Source organism: Drosophila ananassae, chromosome 3R (genome assembly GCF_017639315.1).
Source record: "Drosophila ananassae strain 14024-0371.13 chromosome 3R, ASM1763931v2, whole genome shotgun sequence".
In the NCBI taxonomy this organism is placed as follows: Eukaryota; Metazoa; Arthropoda; class Insecta; order Diptera; family Drosophilidae; genus Drosophila; species Drosophila ananassae.
The window spans coordinates 21,338,450-21,360,620 of NC_057930.1; the positions used below are offsets into that span (position 1 = coordinate 21,338,450).

General features: G+C 36.7%; 3 protein-coding genes and 1 long non-coding RNA gene across 6 annotated transcripts; 3 read left to right on the forward strand and 1 right to left on the reverse strand.

Annotated features, from left to right (window-relative positions):
• The first annotated feature begins 6,647 nt into the window (after positions 1-6,647).
• Positions 6,648-7,977, forward strand: LOC6497361 (inactive hydroxysteroid dehydrogenase-like protein 1). Its single transcript, XM_001962211.4, has 3 exons — positions 6,648-7,025; positions 7,091-7,201; positions 7,271-7,977. The coding sequence occupies exons 1-3, from the start codon at positions 6,746-6,748 to the stop codon at positions 7,786-7,788; spliced, it is 909 nt and encodes a 302-aa protein (XP_001962247.1). The 5' UTR covers positions 6,648-6,745; the 3' UTR covers positions 7,789-7,977.
• A 485-nt stretch (positions 7,978-8,462) lies between these two features.
• Positions 8,463-10,138, forward strand: LOC6497362 (hydroxysteroid dehydrogenase-like protein 1). The gene is made up of 3 exons (XM_001962210.4): positions 8,463-8,891; positions 9,322-9,432; positions 9,520-10,138. Exons 1-3 carry the CDS (start codon positions 8,618-8,620, stop codon positions 10,071-10,073), a joined length of 939 nt encoding a protein of 312 aa, XP_001962246.1. The 5' UTR covers positions 8,463-8,617; the 3' UTR covers positions 10,074-10,138.
• A 355-nt stretch (positions 10,139-10,493) lies between these two features.
• On the forward strand, positions 10,494-16,335 carry LOC6497363 (hydroxysteroid dehydrogenase-like protein 1). 2 transcript variants are annotated; one of them, XM_014906185.3, is made up of 6 exons: positions 10,494-10,600; positions 12,193-12,406; positions 14,478-14,600; positions 14,657-14,767; positions 15,554-16,008; positions 16,069-16,335. In XM_014906185.3, the coding sequence occupies exons 2-6, from the start codon at positions 12,229-12,231 to the stop codon at positions 16,183-16,185; spliced, it is 984 nt and encodes a 327-aa protein (XP_014761671.1). In that variant the 5' UTR covers positions 10,494-10,600; positions 12,193-12,228; the 3' UTR covers positions 16,186-16,335. The 2 variants fall into 2 exon arrangements, with proteins under 2 accessions (XP_014761671.1, XP_001962245.1); XM_001962209.4 differs by lacking the exon at positions 10,494-10,600 and having other exon boundaries at positions 11,727-12,406.
• A 1,641-nt stretch (positions 16,336-17,976) lies between these two features.
• On the reverse strand, positions 17,977-21,375 carry LOC26514580. 2 transcript variants are annotated; one of them, XR_001408617.3, is made up of 5 exons: positions 21,261-21,375; positions 20,563-20,701; positions 19,244-19,563; positions 18,437-18,531; positions 17,977-18,348 (listed from the first exon to the last, which is right to left on the reverse strand). It is a non-coding gene; the product is annotated as an uncharacterized LOC26514580 (long non-coding RNA). The 2 variants fall into 2 exon arrangements; XR_001408618.3 differs by lacking the exons at positions 20,563-20,701; positions 21,261-21,375 and adding an exon at positions 19,630-19,784.
• Positions 21,376-22,171: the final 796 nt, after the last annotated feature.

Consider the following 22,171-nt stretch of genomic DNA (forward strand, 5'->3'; position numbering starts at 1 on the left):
CTATTTAGAGACAATATTGTTATTGGTTTGTTTACCTTGACTAGACCCTGCCAGATTTTCATCTTAAGACTGAAATAAAAATAAATACAATCTCCAAAAACATTCGAGTTAAATGCAATCTATATGCAATCTGCTGATATTGTTGTTATTCCATTGTTGTTATAAAATTGTTATTCCATTAAATTGTTTCTCCTCGTCTCCAAAAACGAAATGCAATTTGGAAAAGGTGATTCGCAGAGCAACAATCAATTTTCCTACCCCAATTATGAATGCATATGCAATGGGGCACCGAACAAGCAGATCCGCCCGAGAGATATACTCATATATATAAATACATGGCTGCCTTTCGACAAAGGCATAAACGCACTCATAAAATTAGAATTTAAATGAGGCACTAAAAAGTGCAAAAACTACAAAAACGCAAAAAGGGAAAACTCACGAAAACTCGTGAAAACTCAAAGAAACTCAGAGTGCCGAATGAAAATAAAGCCCTCTGCTCTCTAAATGAATGCAAATGGTCAACAGGTTTTTAGCGTATGCAAGGACATCGATGCCAATCAGAATAAGTGGACTTAGGGAATAGGGATTGGATTGAGCCCTTGCCACAGGATCCTCTAGAGTGCAGCCAGTGTGCTCTCATCCTGAGTGGATACTTTGTCTGAGTTATGAAACGAGCGGCGCCAGTGTAAAAATTTTATGCAAGCGAATACCAAAAATTTCCCTGTAAACTTGTTACCAGTGCTAATAAATTTCTAATAAATGCATGTTAAATAAAGGCCACAATGTTGTTTTTGGAAAAGCACTAAAAAAAGTAACAAATTTCAGAAAACTTATTAAATTTAAGTTTAATGTAAATGTCTAACTTGTTTCACATTGTATGGTATAATTAATATTATAATCTTATCTTTAAATCCCCAAATATTATTTATAATAAAACCGAATAATATTACAATTTTTTCCCATGTATTTGTTGAACTCATAGTGTGTTAATTGAGCACCGATTACGCGGCCATTAATAGGAGCTTCCCATCTGAAAGTCCGAAGGTCGACGGTAGTCAGTTAACCACCGGCAGGAAAAACTGTGACAACAATGCTAGCCACACGTTGACCACAGCAGCACGTGCTGCCAGAGGCCAAAACAAGTTACCTCCATCCAATAGCCCCTCTTTGGTCAGCTTCTAACACCCCAAAATACTCAAACCCTCATAAAACTGAGGGAACTGCTGTTGCTGTCGCCCTGTTTCCGCTACAAAACTAAACGTTTATTTATTGCCCAAACAGCGCCAACGGACAACAACGCCAGCCTCGATCCTCAAACCATTGTCCTGGGAAATTCCTGCACCACTTCAACTAGACAAAGGCCAGGCCAAAGATAAACATACGAGGGAACATTAGGGTGGATCTTTGTTGGTTTAAAAGTCTTAAATTTTATAAAAAATAGATATTCTGCGGTTTGAATTTGATCCGGTATACATGTCGTATGAGTAATATATGTAGATTCCTTCATTTTTGTTGGGCTTCATCTTCAAAAATAACCTTTAACTAAAACTTAAATAGTGTTCTTTCTAATAATGTACAATATTTATTTGTTAGTATTTTATATTAACAATTTTATATAAATAATGTCCACCCCACAGCACATATATTGTGTCATTTTTTGTAGAATCTCTACAGTTGCCAAAGAGTTCTTCTAACCGGGCAGTAAAAGCCCGAGGAATTCGTGGAAAAGGAATAAGGCTAAGAGCAAAAAGCGAGAGGACGCCACACATCTTGATTTTTGCCAAACAAAACATTTTTCGAGCACTTGCTCAACGAGGCTGCGATGGCTATAACTGTATTTGGTTATGTTAGTCACGTGGCCTCCACTTTTGGTTTTTGCCAAATTGCTGGACACCGGGGGAAGAATGGGCTTCTTTAAGGGAAATCATGGGGAAAGGGTTAAGATGCCTTGGCAGAAAAACCGCAGTGTAGTTATACTTTTTCTTTTTCTATAAGTAAATACCTAAAATGAAAGTTAAATTAGAGAAACTAAGTATTTTAAGCAGCATTTTTGATATAATTTTATTTAAAATTAATATCCCTTCACTCTTATCTATTTAATCTCTCAAACACTATTTTAGAATTAATTCGTTTAGAAAATCCTACCTTTAAGCCTAATATGTTAGTCCATTGTCCTTATCTTTAACTCCTTTTTTGTGTAAATCCAGAAAACCCTTTAGGTTTTTTCGTTTATTTTGGGCCACCGAGAGGAATTTCTAATCGTTTTCCTGGAAATTACCTCTCATCCGTTTTTCGGTTTTTGCGAAAGGCGTTGAGTTGATAATTTCCTAAGCCCGCACAAAATGCCAAGTGAGACACAATGAAGAGTCACCCACATTATCGAAAAGTTTTCGGGTCATTAAGTTTGCCAACAGACATCCGAAAGTGGCAACGAAGAACATCCAGAGCAGAGCTCCTGGCCACGGATGAAGTGAACGCCATAGAACCAGAATAGAAAAACAATTGAAAACTTCAAGTGGCAATTAAAGTATGCTTTTCGCCTTATTTTAAACCAAAATTTGTTGGGACGGCAATTTAATGCACATATGCCGAGATTTATGTGTTTTGTACGCCACGCTTGGCCAAAGGGGCAAAACAAAGCGACATTTCGCTTTTAGACAATATTTTTCTTTCCAGAAAAAAAAAAACGAAAAGAAGCATTAGAAGCAGAATGGGAGACATTTCTGTCTCTTCGAGCCGGGGCCAATGCCATAAAGAAGGAATCATCCCATACTATTCCCCTTCATGTGCTGGCATTTAAATGTACGAAATTGTTTTTGCCGCTAGCTGGCATCCTCTGACAGGATGCGAAAACGTTTGAATATTCCTTGCTCATTCCAAAATATTGTATCCTTTTTTTGTGGCGAGACACTGCACAAAAAAATTTGATGTGGACATTATTAAAAATTATTTAAAGATTAAATGCTTAATAAGAAGTTTCAGTTAGAAGATAAAGTCAAGTTTTCTGTGTTTCTCATTTTCCTAAAATGTTCTAAGTATTTAATTTGTATATAATAATTTTTTTAAAGTGCCTGTACCAGCTTATATTTATTTTATTTTGCCGTTGTCGGCGATTTTTTGCCTGGCCGCGTATTTGGCATCGCGATAGCGCCAGGAATTGTCTGCCCAGTACCAGAAAATGCAGTTCAAATATCGGCCAATGCGTCAGGGTTTGGGGGGATTGTCCTAAACGTACATAAGTATTTCTCGTAATACCCCCTTGAGTTTCTAATAGAACGGATTGAAAACCCTCAACTTTGGCGTACACATTGTGCATATTAATTTCATTTGTCGTGTTTACTTGGTCGGTCACTTGCTTAGTCTGCATTCAAAATGCGTTTTTATGCAGTGCAGAGTACCAGAGGCAGTGGAAAATCACACTGAAATACGCGAAAGCATTTGTCATTTGCATTCAACTGGGCCTGTACTGGGCTCTTCTTTGATTTTCATCGGACTGGGATCTGCATAAGTTGGGTACTTGATTCGTTTCTTCTGCGAAACCAGGGCAAATATTGCGGACTTGTCGTCGAGAAAGTTTAACCCGTTTGTCAATGTTGAGATTTGTGGCCTACCTGGCAAGGTTTGAATAAAAGTTGATTAATGAAAATCCTGGTAGCATAATTGGATAAGTGGGAAATAGTTATAAGAACTTTAAAGCCATTCAGTTGCTTATGAAAACACTCCGAAAATCACTTTTTTATTTGGTAAACAACAACTTAAATTACTCCAAAACAACCACACATGCTTGTACATCTTAATAATGACAAAAGACTGCGACAGTCAACATTTACGGAGGCGACATATTCCCAACAGGTGTAGACGCCACAGCCACAGCCACATCCTCATCCAAATGCAATTCTATTTTCGGTCATGGGAACGATGACTCGTCTCCCAACTCTTTAGACCTGAGCCATAAATATATTCCATATATGTATGTGGTGTGTTGTGGGGAAAAGCCACTAAATGCATCTGCAGATCAACTTTAACCCGCAGAAACCCGAAACACTCAATGGTAATGGCCACCCGCAACATTGCGACACAAAACACTTGAACGAGCAGCATCAGCACGGATTTCGGTTCTTTCTTTTTTTTTCGCCCACAAGACCCAAACCACTTTTTGTTTGAGTTATTTTACGAGTTTTATTGGCTTTTATTGGCAACGAGATTTGAATTTTTCAAAACGACACTTGCCGGTTGCCGTTTGCTGTCCTGTTGGTGTTTCTCCCGGTTTTTGGCTTAATCGTTAGTCATTTTTTATGGCCAGTATTTCGCCTTCAGGGCCACAAACAGGTGGTGCTCGGATATGTGGACCCTGCATCCTGGACATAACTTAACCACTGATTGCATTTTTATGGCCAAAAGTTCTGTCACAAAAAAAGCAAATATTTTCTCGTGATAACCACAAACTGCTAATTAACTGTTGACTACAGAAACGTTTAATCCTTGAGCCTTTAATGTCCAACATACAAAAAACGAATGGAATTTTTCGGTAATTTCATTCAAAGTGTGCCGCATAATGGCAGACGACAGACAACTTGCTAATTTTCATGCGCCATTTAAGGGGCGAATCCTTTTTTCCGGGGAGTGAGCACTAGAGTCCTGGCTGTCACGAATTCACTTGACATCTCTTTTTTTGCGAATCCTGGTTTTCTGTTTTTATTTTTTTGGCGCTGATGCGACAAGCCGAGCCTCCTTGGAAGCTACTTAACATTCAGTGCTTGACATAAACATTTTTAAGCATCCTGCTAGTCAACAGTCGAAAATAGTGAAAAGTGCCAGCAATGCGGTTTAACGATATGTCAGAGATTAATTGGGGGGGGATTAAGGAACAGGGATGGAGAAAGACTCTATTCTCTCTAAGATACATACACTTCAAAGACCATACTTTTTCCACAAAATTTGCTCTTATAATTTTATTGACTCCCCCAACTCCTCGAAAAAACAAAATGCAATAATAACCACAATAAAAATTTGTAAAAATGAGCATACTATGAGCTTGCTAGTTGTAATATGAATAAAAAGAAAATAACCGCCAACGGCAAATGCGAAACAAAGCAAACAGTAATTTCCCTCATATATAAAAACAAAAGCAAGGACCAAGGACTAAAGGCAGAGGAGTGGCTGTGTTTTGGGCCAAGTCAAAACGGATGTACAAATTGCAAGGCATAATTCAAATTGTTTGACTTTTTGACAATGACTGCGCCAGTGCAGACTCCCACTCTGAGGGATTTTCAGCGGAGTTCTTATCTTGGCACATATGCCATGAACTAAAAACTGGCGCCATTCGCCTGCAATATTTCTGATATTCTGAGCTATATATCTAAGCTTTCTGACTGCACTCTCGAGGCCTTTAAGAGCCCCTGTCCTTTACCCCTAGTGGCGTGTGAGTCACATTAATTAGCTAAACTGCTAAACTGCCAGAAAGTGCGCTTAAAAAGCAATTAAATGTGATTACCATAAGTTCCATTTCACACATTCATGCACGTGGGTGTGAGTTTCAAAAAATCTGTAGCATACATTTCGGCTACCACAGAAATGGAATGGCGCTTAAAAATTTCGTTGCAATTCTTTTTGGCTGCCATTTGAGTTCGAATGAGTTTTTGGCGGTTTCTGGCCCCGGCCTGGTCTAAAGCCATTTGACTTAATTAGTTGGCCGACGCCAACAGTCGACGCCCTCGTCCTTTCTTTACTTTGAAGCCCAAAAACTATGAATTTATTTGACACTTGAATAAATGCGGTTTTTGCGGCAGCCAAAAACGACGAAAAATGACAGAAAATATATTTTTCAAAATGGATTTTTCGTTGAAAGCCAAAAATTGTTCTCCTTTTGCTCTTGGGTGTCGAGTCGACACACATGCCCATTTGATATATAACCCATGTCGTGGCTCTTGTTCCGCAGTTCGATTCACAGCTTCTCATCGCAATTTCCGTTTCCTGATTTCCTTACCCTGCCTTGGAAAAGGACTCGCTTGGCTCCTGGTAGACCCCGGAAAAAAGAAGGATGTCCGCCCGGTTGGGGGGCGTGTATGTGTACTTAGCGTTTTGTAAAACTCCATTTCTTTGCTTTTTCTAATTTATGAATGCCACTGCCACGGGGCGGTAATTGTGATGGGTGAGTGTGGCAAGTGGCAGAGTGCATTTCACAAGGAACAAAGAACCCACGTTCAATGATGTCATTTTAGGATGAACTTAAAACGGATTAGAAGGTGATTGACTCTAGGAATGAAATTATATCTTGAGTTAATGCTATTTTTAAAGTTTTTGTCATTTTTTATGAATTTATTGTGACAAGCAAGTACACAATAGCTTTCTTTTTTTACAATCAAAGGTCAGACACATAATTTTTTTGCTAGTAATGATGTTTAAGTATTCAGCACAGAAAGTATATAAAAAAATTATTACTTAATGGTGATAATTTTCTTATAAATTTAAAAAATAATAATTAAAGCACTTCCATTCAAAAAATAAATCCATTCAATAAAAAAAAATAGTTAAGCTTGATAATCGCCCAAATGCATTCCTAAGTTTGGGTATCTTGTGGAACCTATATGGACTTCAAACAGTTTCTTATCAGCAAACAGGTACTGATTAGGTACTGATAAATAATAGCGTATTTAGTTCCATGTTTGCAGTCGATCGCAGTTTGTCAATCGCAAAGCACACACCGTCTAGACCCTCAAAAAAGTTTTGTATTAATTATTAAAAAATGGGCTTATCAGCATTTCTAGCCTACATCGGTCTCTATGCGTTGGCCGTTTATCTCTACGAACATTTGAAAACACCAATAAGATTACTCAAAATTCGTTATTATGACGATGCAAAAAACAGACTCACTATCAAAGAACGTTATGGAAATTGGGCAGCAATCACTGGAGCCAGTGATGGTATTGGCAAGGAGTATGCCAAGGAACTGGCCCGCCAGGGCATTAACGTTGTCCTGATCGCCAGGAACGAGGAGAAACTCAAAGCAGTGGTTAAAGAGATTGGTAAGTTTACATTTAATTCCTATCTACATTACTTTAATTAATCTAAATACATACATCCCTTACAGAGAGCGAGTCTAAAGTGCAGACTAAAATTGTTATTGCCGATTTTACCAAGGGCTCTCAAGTCTATGAAGTCATTGAAAAGGAACTGGCCAATGTACCCATTTCCATTCTAGGTAAGTGGGAAAAAGAAACTCCCATAATAATAAAGTACAAATTCTATTCTATTAAACAATCTTTCTCAGTAAACAACGTTGGTGCCGGAAAACCCCTTCCGCTTGCAAAATGGAGCCAGGAAGATACTCAGAACATAATCGACACCAATGTGGTGGCCGTTTCCCAGTTATCCCGGATCTTCTTGAAACGGATGAAGGATGCTGGCATTAAAGGAGCCATAGTGAATGTTAGTTCCGGAACGGAATTGCAGCCCCTACCTTATGCGGCATATTATGCAGCCTCGAAGGCCTACACCCGGAGCTTAACCCTGGCCATGCAATATGAGGCCAAACCCTTTGGTATTCATGTGCAATTGTTGTCCCCAAATTTCGTGGTTACCAAAATTAATTCATACTCTAAGGCGATTATGAAGGGCGGACTATTTATCCCTTCGGCGGAGGTGTATGCCAAAAGTTCAGTGAATCAGTTAAGGGATGGAGTGGACGAAACTGCTGGCTATATCTGGCATCAGATTCAAAATGCCTTTTTCACTCTTTTCACCTCGCGAATGAGGACTTTCCTTTCCATCAAATTAAAAATAAGATAAATCAGCGATTGACTGTAATAGTAAAAGAAATAATAACTTAGTAAAAGGAAGAAATATTTAATAGTTGTAAGAATTTCTTTCTTAGGTTTCCTTTGGCTTTTTTATTTAAATGGTTTTATTAAAAAATCCCTCGATTCTAGATATATATATCATCCCAAAAATAAAAAATTGCCTTTAAACGTTAAAAATTTCTAATTACTCGTTTCCATTTAAATTATAATGCTGCAAAAGTGGTTTGTAACATCATTTTTTGACTTTTTGCGTACGATACATGAGTATATTTTCAAAATGTTATCATTTGATGTGTTAAAGCCATTAGGCTTTCGCTTTTTGCATTAAATTTGCTACTGTTGGCCTTTAAAATCACGGGCCATCTGCTAATGGCGCAACTGCCTGGAAAACGCGACCTTGCCCACAAAAAAATGCAACCGACCCGATGGGTGGGCATTTTTAATTTGAACATTTCTAGGCCTAGAATCACTCAAACTATAAAAAATGTATACGAAAATACACTAGTGATAACTGAAAAAGTGGTAATCGAAATATACCTATACTCGAGGCTCAATAACAAAAATAAATAAAAATAAAACGGATTCTTTTGGCGCAAACTTAACGGCAAGTCGAACACCTTTTGATTGCTCGGACTTCCATAAAATGCACGCTATTTAAATTCAGCGCCCTGTCCGACCAAATGTGTGCAAATTGCTCCGTGACCGCAGTCCATCGCAGGGAGTCGATCGCAAAGCACACACTCTCTCTGCTCGAGCACTCGAACAAAATTTAGCAAAAAGGCTGTAATAGGTGTTTCTATTTCGTAAATAATATTGAAATGTCAGAATTTCTCACCTACGTCGGCTTCTATGCCCTCTCCGCTTATCTCTATGAGCAATTGCGAACGCCCCTCAGGCTACTAGGGATGTGGTTAATGAATATTGTGAAAACTAAGCCCACTCTCCAGGAGCGCTACGGCGACTGGGCGGCGGTCACAGGGAGCAGCGATGGCATTGGAAAGGAATACGCCAAGGAGTTGGCCCGCCAGGGCATCAACGTTGTCCTGATCGCCAGGAACGAGGAGAAACTAAGGGCGGTGGCCAAGGAGATTGGTAAGTTATGAAGTTCTTTATTAATTTATTTTGTGACTTTTAAATACAGACATGCTTCAGTAAGGAAACTATATATTTTATATATACTTTTTTATTAATTTATAAAGGAAAAGTTAATCCAAAAATGTCCTATGATTACTTAAAGCTTTATACCTCAAACAAGCTCTATTTGTGATCTAGTTTTTATATATCTACACCTCGACGCCTAAATTTCCATTGAGTTATTAAAGAACTTGGACAATAAAGTTGTCAAAAATTGATGATTGCAATCCAGTTTGGAGTTATTAAATCTATTTCGAATGATATTGCGACCGATAGAAACTTGATTACAAACACGACACTTTTCAAGAACACGCAAAGCCTTCGATAATTTATTTTTGGATACAAAAAATGTGCATTTCATTAATGAATTTTATATATTTCTTTGCAGAAATCGAGTCTGAAGTTAAAACAAAAATTTTAATTGCTGATTTTACAAAAGGCACTGAGGTCTATGAGCATATTGAAAAGGAACTTGCCGATGTGCCTATTTCCATACTAGGTAAGTTGAATGACTGACAGTCTACCCTTTTTCTTTCTGTGTAGAAAAGAAGCAAAAACTCTAAATTTATAACACGATCCGATACAGTTAACAACGTGGGTTCTGGAAAACCCCTCTCGTTGCTAAAATGGAGCCAGGAAGACACTCAGAACATCATTGAGACCAATGTGGTGGCCGTTTCGCATTTGTCCCGCATCTTCTTCAAGCGGATGAAGGCGGCTGGCATTAAGGGAGCGATTGTCAATGTCAGCTCCGGAACTGAGCTCCAGCCCCTTCCCTATGGAGCCTACTATGCCGCCTCGAAGGCCTACACCCGGAGCTTCACGCTGGCACTGAAGGACGAAGCCAAACCCTTCGGGATACACGTGCAATTGTTGTCCCCAAACTTTGTTGTCACCAAAATTAATTCGTACTCCAGTCGGATCATGGAGGGAGGACTGTTCATTCCCACGGCCGAGGAGTATGCCCGGAGTTCTGTGAGTCAGTTGCGGGATGGAGTGGACGAGACACCTGGCTATTTCTGGCATCACGTCCAAAATGCCATTGCAACGGCCTTAACCTGGCGGATGCGGACGTTTGTCTGTTTCAAGTTCTTTATCAATGTTACGGATAAGCCAAAACGAAAGGAGCAAGGGAAATAATCATAATTTAATTATACTTAAATAATAAATAAATAATAAAAAATAATCATTATTCTTAAAAACAATATATTTGGCTATAAACTACTTTCAGGCGGATTTATCAAGTATCTCAGCTCAACGGTTTGTATCTCGGCTAACCGAATTCGAAGTTTCGAACTTATGAGATACTTCTCTGCCAAAAGCTTTTTCCTCCGGAGTGTTCGTTAAATATATTTTAAACTCTAAAAATTGTTCATAACCTTATAATAATATTTTTTTTCTTAAAACATCTAACTAATTCATTTTAATATTCAAAAGAATATTTTAAAAAAATACTTCAAAGCCAAGTCTACAACACTATCAACACTACCGTGAATCTCTCTAAAAAAAAGCTCTGATATTCTCATTCTGAAAGAATATATTCCTCCATGGTTTGCGCTCATAGTATGAGTTTCGTACTCATTCTGTAATCAATATTCAGCTGGGCCGGTCGTCCCTTTTTATACAAACTATTGATTTTATTTCTAGGCTATAAAAGTTGACGAATTGTAAGTTAAAACTAAAGTTACTCTCACTTTTTATTCAATATTTCGTCAAAGTGGTCGTTTGTTTTTAAATAAGCAATTTTAATGGGTAGTAAACACTTAAGAAAGCCTTTCGCCGGTAATAAAATAAACAATTAAGCAACAAGTGGGGGGGAAAGTGTTTTTAGCAATGTGTGTACGTTATAAAATTTGAAAATAAAACAATATAAAATAAATAATCTTTGAACATAAACTTTGTTCCATTAAATGGTAAAAAATGTGCCCAAAAAATTTTGTTGGGAATCACACATTAGTAGTTTCAGGGAATGAAGTAATAATTTCCTCAAACCATTAGTCCCATCAATTTTTATCGTCATAAAAGTTAACTAAATTGCCTCAAACATTATTCGAATATTTTTGCAAATTATAGTTCATTCATTCTACATAAATATAGAAATCTTTATATGTAATTTTGTATACTCTGTCTTGTTTTTTTTTCGCTGACTTAATCGGAAATGCAGTTGGCTTGGTTCCGCGGTTGATAAGAAATGTGTATAAAAAAAGGGAGGGAATAGCATAGGAAATTAATAAAATACAATTAAAAACCTCTGTAATCTCTGTAAAAATGTTTTAAATAATATTGCTATTAGTAAGTGCTAAAAAACTGTATCAACTTGAAAGATTGACACATTTATTTGAGATTTAACAAGCGTATCTGTACAGGAAAAAAAATAGCTTATGTCTCAGAGGTCTTTGCATGTCAAACGACAATTTGACGCATCTTTCCCTTAATTGTTTGCAATTAGTTCTACACCAAAAGTGAGCTGATTATGCACTTAGTAAATAAAACGAACTTACTATAGTTCAGGCCAGACTCAAATGGGTTGAGAGAAATAGAGACAGAGACTTGACAGAGCCAGAGTGGGAGAAAGGAAAAAATCATTTGCGGGTCACATCTTTCATGGCAATTAAATGTCAAATAATTCAAGAGTCTAAGACACGTATAGTGTGTAGCTTTTCAACATCTTTTGCACCGAGACCGTAGAAAATGGGCAACTGAAGAAATTAAAATTTTATGAAATAATGAACCGACAAAAAGTGAGTAAAACCGAGGAAACCGAGAGCCACCAACTGCAGTGGCCTTTCCGCTGTAAGTTGCCTTTTACAATTGTACTTAGCTTGTGTTTATTGTGCACAAGATCCGAAAACTCAAAAAAGTTCGAGACTCGGCTCCAAGACAGCCAAAAACAGGCCGGGCGAACCAAGCCGAAGTTTGAAAATGTTCAGTGCGTGATCGGCGCTCAAACTTGCAACTTGTGTCTCCGGTAAAAGAAATATACAAAAAATTTTATGAAGAAAACATTACAATGAAAAATATATAACAACAAAATTCAAAATACAGAGTATCAGACAGACAGTCCGAGATAGTGTAGTGATTATAAATTAGTGGTAGTTTTTTGTGCGGAACGAAACAATAAATAATCAAACACGAGTTTGTAGTGTGATAAGCGGCATACGATCCACAATCCATTCCCTTAACAATTGACGACTATCAAAAACCATCCAAAGTTCTTTTAAATCGAACCTATATAAAGAGAACTCTCTTAACCATGCAGCCAGTATTGGAATTCAACATATACACTCTGTTCAGGATGGCTTGCTATTGGCAATTGGTGTGGAACTTTATTTTCGCGGTCGGATTTCTGGCCATACTCAACTATCTCTACGACAACTTGAAGTCCTTGATCAGTACTATCAAGGCAGTCCTGGAGCCCTATTTCCAGCCACATTTGCCAAAGACTTTGATCGAGAAGTTCGGCCAGTGGGCAGGTGAGTAGTCATACCAAACACTATAAGTTCTCTTAATTTTTTCAATCCTGTGTTTGCACATTTTAACCTCAGGGGTCTGTCAACAGTGTAGGTTTTCGAATGCAAATTGTTTGATTTTCGTTCTTAAGTGAATTTTTAAAAGTATTCTTTTAATTCTCATGTCGTAAGCTCATTCCGGGTATAATAATTGATACCCTTTAATAGCTCAATATTATTCAAATTGCATATAGTCTCCAATAACTCATTATTTTTAGTTATAATACGATTTTCGTGAGGTCTATTCAGCAATCATTAGGCTAATCAATTCGGGTATTTATTGTATTTATAGAGATTTATTTTGTAACTGAAAGATTTCCTTGAGATTACACTTTTATAGTTAAATAAATCGTTGAGTTGCTATATTAGTTGCTGGTTCATGTTATCAGCAGTTTACAAAAACGTATTTTCGATAAGATAAGAAATCAATAATTTTTTTTATGCTTTGCCTATGCGACGTATCCGGCTTAAAATGTGTAGTTTTTATCAGTCAGTTGGTTGGATCAAAAGTCCAAATTTGGAGGTAATTGTTCTAGTAGTCATATGAATTCTGGTGAATTAGTTTGTCGGGAAAGCCACAATAATTTGCACTTGTTTCTAACTTTTATTTAGTTTGTAGCGATTTAGTTACTAAAATCGACTTCTCAGGTGATATTTACAATGTGGTAAAGTTTACATTAACTTTTTTGATGAACTAGTGTACAAAATATATTTAAAATCACATTTTCAGCATGATTAGCTTGGAAAAGTATTTCAAAACTATCCAAAGATTTCAATCTTTACAAAATATTAAAAAAATTATACTTTGAAAGAACCGAATCATCATGATGTATGTAAATATTTAAAATATTTCTTACTCCTTCAGGAAGTTTTGCATTAAAAAATTATAAATATAATCATGATTACAAGGTAATCATGATTGCAGGTCATTATAATAAATGTAAAAATAGCCCATGGATCAACTATAGATAAGATAATAAAATACAAATCATAGTGAGTTGCATTTGACATAGATATAGAACTGCCACCGTGAGTTCATCTGAGTACATTTCAGGTTCACTTTAAGGTTACTTTTACTCCCTTTGGATTCATAAAAAATAAATCAAATGTAATCATGATTTGGAATTATTCAGTAAATTTATTGTTTTTGTCGAAGGATATCTGAATGTAATTCAAAATATTACCCATTTATTTCGCTTTGTTTATACTTTGGTTTATGGAGCAGGCAAAGTCATTCAACTCGTAAACAAACCGGCTTGCGATTTGTTCGTTATTTTGGATATTGTGTTATTCGCATTTTTTTCTCAGTTTTTTTATATTGTTTTTTATTCGCTTTCATTGCCCCGAGTCTCGTGCTGCTCTTCGTGGTCTAACGGTTGTAAATTATACTACTATCGCTTTTATTTCCGTTTATTGTTCAATTAATGAAATACCTTTTGTGTTAACAAGTGATCGATTTATGCATAGTTTTCCTAATTGAATTATGGTAGCTTTTTACTGTGCCTTGGCTAAATCTTGAATGAATTTTCATAATTAACCAACCACACGCAAGTACAATGATCGATGGTGTTGCTATTGTGTATTGTGGTGTTGCTGCCGTTTTCATGTTTCCGTTGCACAAATATTTGGCAACCAATAACCAGCTGCCAGTGGCAACATTGCAGCAATTGCCACGCTAGCCGGTTTGCTTCTGAGAGTGCTTCTTTGCGGCCAAAAAGGCATTCCATGATATTTGCTTTGGTTTCAACAAACCGGCAACTAACAACCAGCAGCAACTGGTGATGTGATTAAAAGAGACTCGGCCAAATGCAATGCATTGATTAGCAGACAAATGTTAAATTTTTAAAGGTCTTTCGGAGGAGGCGAGTTGCTAAAAATAAAGTCAAACAATTGAAAGTGATGAAATGGTTTAGTAATTGGGCAAAGTTAAGTGAAATTTAAGTTAATATTTTAAACTATCTGGTCACCATATAAGTTCCTTTTCAGTAACCTTCACCTGTCTTATTAAGATCTTGATGTTTTCCTTTCACTTTAGTTGTAACTGGTGCCACCGATGGCATTGGAAAGGAATATGCCAGGGAACTGGCTCGCCAGGGCCTCAATTTAGTGCTCATCTCGCGCACCAAGGAGAAACTCATAGCTGTTACCAACGAGATTGGTAAGTCCACATAGTATCATAAAAATAAGATTACTAACTTTGACTTACTCTTCCAGAGGCCGAGTTTAAGGTGAAAACAAAATGGATTGCCGTAGACTTCAAACAAGGACGTGAAATTTACGATCAAATCGAAAAAGAACTCGCTGGCATTGAAGTTGGCATCTTGGGTAAGTAATGCTCTACTTTTATTTAAATTTATTGATACAGGTTGCCAGGCATTCAAGGCACATTCTAATATTACCAAGAAAGTTATCCCTGTCAAAGAACTTCCAATCGAAAATTTATTTTTCTGCACTTAATCGGAGTAGATTAGGTTTTTTGTATATGGTTTACCATAAACTCATAAACTTTTATGCTACGTTTTATATTCCAAACACGAACTAATGACATTTATACGTTGGCCCATAACCTAATTATTGGCCAAGAGAACTTCTTGTCAACGGATTTTATAATCGATCTTTCCTTAACGATTCGAACATTAATCATTGTCAACAGTGGCAAACGGTAGCTACACACATTTTTTAATTTTGTGACTCTTTCTGGTGTTGCCTGTCAATGCCAAACAATAATAATAATTGCGTGCAATTATAATGACTCTGTTTTTTGGTCTATTGGCGAGGCAAAGAGTGGCTTAGGCGATGTTCAAGTACATTTGTGTTGCTGTCTGAATTTTATTCGCCATACCAGACTCATAAACGCTCTGACGCGCTTCAGCAATTTACATTTTGGAACTGAGCCGTAGTCGTCGGCGGTGACAACCTTGTGCACAATTCAAGGCAGTTTTCCAAAAAAGTTGAGCTGATAAGACTTGACATTGATCTTGGTCATGGGAATTTTTATGACGTCGTTACGTTTAAGAGATTTATAATTTAAGTAACGAACTTATGAATGGGTTTTGATAAGTGAATGATATTTATTATTTTAATGATGTGTTTATTTTCTCTCTTTCTCAGTCAACAATGTGGGCATGATGTACGAACATCCGGAGACCTTTGATCTAGTGTCCGAGGAGCTTCTGTGGGATCTGCTGACTGTCAACATGGGATCAGTCACTATGCTGACCCGTAAAGTTCTGCCCCAGATGATTGGCCGTCGCCGGGGTGCCATCGTCAATCTTGGATCCTCTTCAGAGCTCCAGCCCCTGCCCAATATGACTGTCTATGCCGCCAGTAAGAAATTCATCTCATTCTTCAGCAAGGCCCTGGAAATGGAGGTCCAGGAGCACAACATCCACGTCCAGCTGGTGATGCCCGGCTTTGTCACCACAAAGATGAACGCCTACTCCGATCGAGTGATGAATAGTGGAGCCACCTTTATATTCCCCAATGCAAAGTCCTATTCCAAATATGCTGTGTTTACACTGGGAAAAACCAGTGAGACAAATGGTTTTTGGGCTCATGGAATACAGGTGGGTCTACAGCTTCTTGCAAACCATTTTTGGTAATTAACCTTTCACCTTTTTTTACAGTACTCCCTCATGAAGCTGGCTCCCTTGTCACTTCGTACTTACTTAGGCCATAAAATGTTCAAGCGGCTGAGAATCGAAGCTCTGCAGCAAAAACAACAGAGACTTAAACTGCTTTAACTGATTCAGCTTTGAGTTAGGAGTCATGTAAATATTTGGTTCTTAGTCTTAAGGCTCAAAAAATATAATAAAACACAAAACACTCTGAAAGATGTAAAAAAATAAAATAAACAAGAAATATAAACAAAACAAAAGTTGTGAAAAACAGAAGAGAAAAAACCGGCTGGCAAAATCAATTGCCAAAATGCACTAAACTTTACCGGATTGCATAACCGTTGCAATTTGGCAATGGGATGCAGGTGAGAGGAGGTAAAGGCGGGGGCATCGACGGTTTTAGCCGTGAAACCGGTTGGCCGCTTGGCGCGAAACTGATGACCGACAAAAACAATAAAGTGGCCAACGCGGACGGAAGCCACCAAAGACCAAAACCAACCAAACACGACGATGTCTCCGCTTCATTGCATGCACTTTGCGTTATTTTGGATATTGTATATATTTATGATTTTCGTTTTGCCATTTTACTAACTTTTTGGCGAGTACTTTGAGGCCTTGTTTGTCTTGCATGCAACATGCAAATGAAGTCCGAGTACTTGACCACGTTAATCACACAATGATCTCTCCAAGAACTGACCATAATTACAAACAAATGGCATTAAAATGCATATGGTGTATGACTTGCCTCTAAAGGTGGAATGAGTTATGGAAGGCAACTACAGTAAATCATTGGCTATTTATCAATCGTAGATTGGACATTGGTCTATAAAGTTATTAAAAAAAATATGAGTTTCAGATTTACATTTTAGCCCATAGCCATAGATATGTCCAAGAACAAAAATTTCGATCGATATTTTTTCAATTTTTCTGATGGAACCCCTTGCCAAATGCGGGTTTTTCATATATGGCCCCAAGTCAAGGCTATATCTTTGCCAATTCGCATCCGAACCTTGAGCGGAATACCTCAAACGATTTGTATTTGGATTCTCCATCAATCTGCATCAAAACCTGAGAACGAAATTTTCGAACGATATTTTTTCAATTTTTCTGATGGAACCCCTTGCCAAATGCTGATTTTTCATATATGGCCCCAAGTCAAGGCTATATCTTTGCCAATTCACATCCGAACCTTGAGCGGAATACCTCAAACGATTTGTATTTGGATTCTCCATCAATCTGCATCAAAACCTGAGAACGAAATTTTCGAACGATATTTTTTCAATTTTTCTGATGGAACCCCTTGCCAAATGCTGATTTTTCATATATGGCCCCAAGTCAAGGCTATATCTTTGCCAATTCACATCCGAACCTTGAGCGGAATACCTCAAACGATTTGTACTTCGATTCTCCATCAATCTGCATCAAAACCTAGGTGAAAAAATTTTCGATCGATATTTTTTCAATTTTTCTGATAAAATCCGGGTTTTCCATACAATGCATTGCAATGCCTAGAGCCATGGCCAATAATATTGAAATCTTTGTCAATTTTCATCCGATTCTTAAGAGAAAACAAGCCGTTTTTTTGCGTCTGTATTTTTGTCATAGGCCAATGAACCGGAAATGGGTGCCTTCGGATTCTGAGTTAGTGAATGCCTAAAAGTATGCTCCAAATGACCGAGGTCTAGTCGAAATTAAGTGGCAGTATATTCGTCTTTATTATCATAAATTATGATTTATAATGTGACATAAAAATGAATTATTTCTTATTATTTCTGTTTCAGAAAATTGTTTTTTTTTTATTGAATTTTGAGTTAAGTACTGGTTCTCCTTTTAACCCACCATCAACAATCAAACCCCAACAATTTTGACAGAAGTTCTTTGAATAATAACCCTATCTTTAATTGAAACTACGTATTATTAGGTGGTTTTTTGTTTTTTTATTTCCTGCAGTGGGCTGTTGTTGTTGCTCATTTTTTGTTGTGGTGCATATGTTATTCACAATAAATTAAAACAAAAGTAAAATGCAGTTACAAATTATGTTTCTCTTACTAAGTACGAATGCGAAATAAATTGATTTCTGATGTTGTTCTCAATTTTCTTATACTGTACATCATGGTCTATAAATGGCAAACTAAGTAGTAATTCCATTGCGAAACAAAAACGTAGAAATAAAATTGAAATCACAAAATAAATTTATGATTACAACAGATGACGCCAACACCGGCAGCAGAGCCTTCAGAATGGATCGTTCTTGCAGCGCCTCGAAGGTGAAAGAAATCTAGCGCGGCGCTAAAAGAAAACAAAATGGTTTTTGAAAAGTTGAGGGAAATATTTCAATGGAGCGCATCCCCAAGGGAGCCTAATTAATTATACGTACCACTCAGCATGGGTTATCGATCGATCATCGCAATGATCTGAATCGAAAAATGCCGGCGAGCCTCCGATTTGGGCAGCTGGTGGCTTTGACGTCATCTAAAAATGTATGCATTTAGTTATTTATACTATAATTGGTCATTGAAGCATCGGATTTATGGATCAAAAAACAAAATGTATTTTGCACTAGTTGCGAAAAACAATTTCCAAATAATATACATATTTTGTTTTGTTTGTTCAAGTGGCCACAAAGGCATAAACAATGGATTACCATTGCGTTGTTTGTTCTTTCGAAAATTTATTTTTACTTCAACAATAGTATAACTCACGGTGGGATTTCGTCAAAAAAATGTTTTTTTAAAAAGAATCCAGAACGGATTTAGCAGTTTATACTCGAAATTTTGACATTTTAGAAATATTCGAAAACATTTAATGAAAATTAATTATAATTTCCACCTTAGCCAATCATAAATTTCATGGCTATAAAAAACTGGCTGTTTCTTTGAACATTTTTATGCTTGTCCCTAGATATATGTACGGATTTTTGGTTCGACATTGTGAAAATGTTCTGAGAAAATGATTTTGGATATTTTCGGAAGAGGAGGAGGCGACAGGAAGGTGTTTAGTGGGCCATGTCGAAATTCTGTCGTTAAAAAATAGAAACGGAAAGTCTTTTGAAAATTATTATCGAGCGGCCGAACGGTTGCCAAAAAAAAGTGAACCATGAAAGCGTTGAAATTTTCTCAAGGTTTCTTCTTAAATTATTTGTTTTTTGATAGAAATTATGCTAATTAATTGGAGCATTACTCACCTCGCTTAGGTTACTAGTAGAAATCCATTAAATGCTAAAAATCTTAAACGCGTAGGGTCCTAGAAGCGCCGCCGTCTTGGCCAAAAAGCTGTTATTGACATGGCCGGGACGGGCGGGCTTGGAATTGAAATTCAACATGTATGCTATCCTTGATTTATTGATGGTTATGATGGGACTGGATGGTTTTGGGGGATGGGTTTAGAAGGCGGCTTCGTAAAAGGCATAGAGCAGGAACAGCAGGAAGGCCAAGATGAGGAAGGTGGTGAACAGACTCCTGGCTTCATTCATTTTGATTGAGTGGTTTTTGTTGGTGGTGGTTGCTATTAATTAGATAATACGAAATTAGGTAATCTGTCAACCGATCAATCGACACACTAATCACACACTTGGGATATGGGTTTCTAGTTTGGAGAGGATTTCCAACCGTTCGTAGCTAAAGACGCGCAATAACTGAGAACCCGGACAGAATTTTTCGATCTGAATTCCGTTCTGATTCCGTTTCTCCACAATAAGTTGGCCAAGTTGCTTGGAATTATTATGGCCATGCCCAGAACGCCACACGCATTTGCAGCCACATAGATCTGCCTCCCCCTCACCATATACACAGACATTTCTGATATATACTTGAAAAAAAAGTTCATTCAGTCATGTGTGTATCAGCGATTTTTTATGCCTGTATGGGTGTCCAGTTGTTGCTCATATTTTTTTGCCACGGCACAAATATTTTCTAGATTTTCTAGATATATGCTATACTAATATTATATTAGTATAGATATATGCTATACTAATATTATATTAGTAATATATATACATGCGGCTGCATATATAAATGGGTTATAGTTCGGTATGTATGGATATATCTGGCATATATGTGCCCAGATTCCATGGGATTCTAGTTCGTTTTTTTGAGTTCTTTGGATAATAATTCATTTACTGGACTGCATTTAGACAAATTGCTTTTCCCGGACGGGACCTTGTCGTTTGAAAAATGAAATAATTAAATTTTATTTATTTATTTGTTTGGTTTGTGGCGGAAGGTGGGGGTCTGTTTTCTCCAGCCAAATGTTTGTTTCATCTAGATTTTACCTATTTATTTACTTTGTGTTTGTTGTTTTTGAGATCGATTTGAAAATATTGAAAAGTTCTTGAACGATTCGGTAGCACATCGATCATAAGTCACGTAGCCCCATTGAGTTTATGGCACATTTGGGCTTTAATGAGAATTTCAAGGATAGTGATTGATTTTTCATTATCTTGAATAGAATAAAGCGGAAAAAGGATTCTCCAAACTAGTAAAATTTTTAAAGACTCTTTTATACCTCATATCCTGCTCCAAAGACCTTATTCTGGCCATAAAAGTCTACAATACGGCATAAATGATGTAAAGGAAGAACAGCAGAACGGCCAGGATGCCGAAGGTGGTCATCAGGTTCTTGGCTTCACTCATGATTGGTTTTGCTGAAAAGTGTACAAAAAATATGTATGATTTTAAAAACTACGAGAATGCAAAGGTTGTATATATAAATTAATTATAGAGATACATTTTTTATTCGGCGCGTGAGAAGTTTAATTTGATAGAAACATAAAAAAGGTGGGCTATAAATTCTTGCAAAACACATATCATTTTGTTTTAAAATAAGATAATCAAATAAAATCCAAAGATTTATATACTAGTGATGTTTATATAAAGACGACAGATATGAAAGCCATATGGAAAATATAAAATCTTCTGGTTTTTTGTCTACGTCTGGTTATATCTATTAAATGATTCTCTTCGTTTTTTATTGCTGATAGAGCAATCAAAGAATATATTGTTGTCTATATAGATTGAAATAATTCCAGTTTTATAGATTGGAACAGTTCCAACTGAAAATTGAAAGAACACGCGTGAAGACAAATTTATGAACACGGCACACTTGAATTCGATTTTTGAAAATTTTTAAATTCCGATTTCATAAATATTCTTTTTGCATTTCGCTAAGATCTGCAGATCACTTCACTTGTCTCCTGGATATACCTTTTGGTGGTTTTTTCGATGTCCGCTAGGGAAAGACACAATTTCGTGCTATTAACTGCTGAAAGCCTTTGGCTCAACTAAAATCATTGGTTCGTCCACGAATTGGGATATAGATGAAATACTTAGCGAACTGCAAACATCCATACACACTATGCTAGAGTGGACCTGACAAGTGTGCATATAGACCGTCTTCGGTGTATATGTGTTTATGGATATATAGCCAAATATTTTGTCCCATTGGCCAAAATGAGATGCCACTACTGAGGCGGAAAGTGCAGACTTTTTGGAAAGTCGCTTAGGAATAACATCGAAAATAAATAAAATAAATTTGCGGCGCACATTTTGACAGTTTTTGAGCAGCCGCTTGCTGAATCCGAAGCCAAATCACCAACAATAACAATACATTCATTAAAAAGAATTCAAACATCTACCATTTAGTTTTTTGTTCTGTTTTCAAGATGGTTCCATTTTTATTTTGTTAAAAAAACAGACATTTGCCTTGAGATTATTGACAGAGATTCTGGAAAAAAAAAAAGATTGCAATTTTAAAAGCTTGTAAAGAAATTTAAACAATTTCAATACGAGTATTCTATTCATATCTCGAACACACCTCCTATCCTATGATTTGAAATTTTCATAAACAACTGTCACACGGGTCCATGACTTTTCTAAAAAAAACCTACTTTCCCTAAGCTGACACTTGTCATTAAGTCAATTTGAAAATGCAGTGCGCAAATGGCGACAAAAAATGGGAAAAAACATTGACACACAAAAATATAAGCATTAATAATGTCTCTAATGACCAAAACAATTACGAAAATGTTCGAAATTGGTTTTGTTGAACTCAAACCAATTGATGAAATTAGAACTTTGACATAAATATTGTTTCAGAAATTTTTTGTTTGATTTTA

What these genes read in the sequence shown, in the direction of transcription:
- LOC6497362 (XM_001962210.4), top strand. Translation starts at nt 8,618, where the DNA reads ATGTCAGAATTTCTCACCTACGTCGGCTTCTATGCCCTCTCCGCTTAT. An exon ending in GGCGGTGGCCAAGGAGATTG is followed by an intron (nt 8,892 to 9,321) that starts GTAAGTTATGAA and finishes ATTTCTTTGCAG; the next exon opens with AAATCGAGTCTGAAGTTAAA. An exon ending in TGTGCCTATTTCCATACTAG is followed by an intron (nt 9,433 to 9,519) that starts GTAAGTTGAATG and finishes GATCCGATACAG; the next exon opens with TTAACAACGTGGGTTCTGGA.
- LOC6497363 (XM_001962209.4), top strand. Translation starts at nt 12,187, where the DNA reads ATGCAGCCAGTATTGGAATTCAACATATACACTCTGTTCAGGATGGCT. An exon ending in CATTGAAGTTGGCATCTTGG is followed by an intron (nt 14,768 to 15,553) that starts GTAAGTAATGCT and finishes TCTCTTTCTCAG; the next exon opens with TCAACAATGTGGGCATGATG. An exon ending in TTTGGGCTCATGGAATACAG is followed by an intron (nt 16,009 to 16,068) that starts GTGGGTCTACAG and finishes CTTTTTTTACAG; the next exon opens with TACTCCCTCATGAAGCTGGC.
- LOC6497361 (XM_001962211.4), top strand. Translation starts at nt 6,746, where the DNA reads ATGGGCTTATCAGCATTTCTAGCCTACATCGGTCTCTATGCGTTGGCC. An exon ending in AGCAGTGGTTAAAGAGATTG is followed by an intron (nt 7,026 to 7,090) that starts GTAAGTTTACAT and finishes CATCCCTTACAG; the next exon opens with AGAGCGAGTCTAAAGTGCAG. An exon ending in TGTACCCATTTCCATTCTAG is followed by an intron (nt 7,202 to 7,270) that starts GTAAGTGGGAAA and finishes AATCTTTCTCAG; the next exon opens with TAAACAACGTTGGTGCCGGA.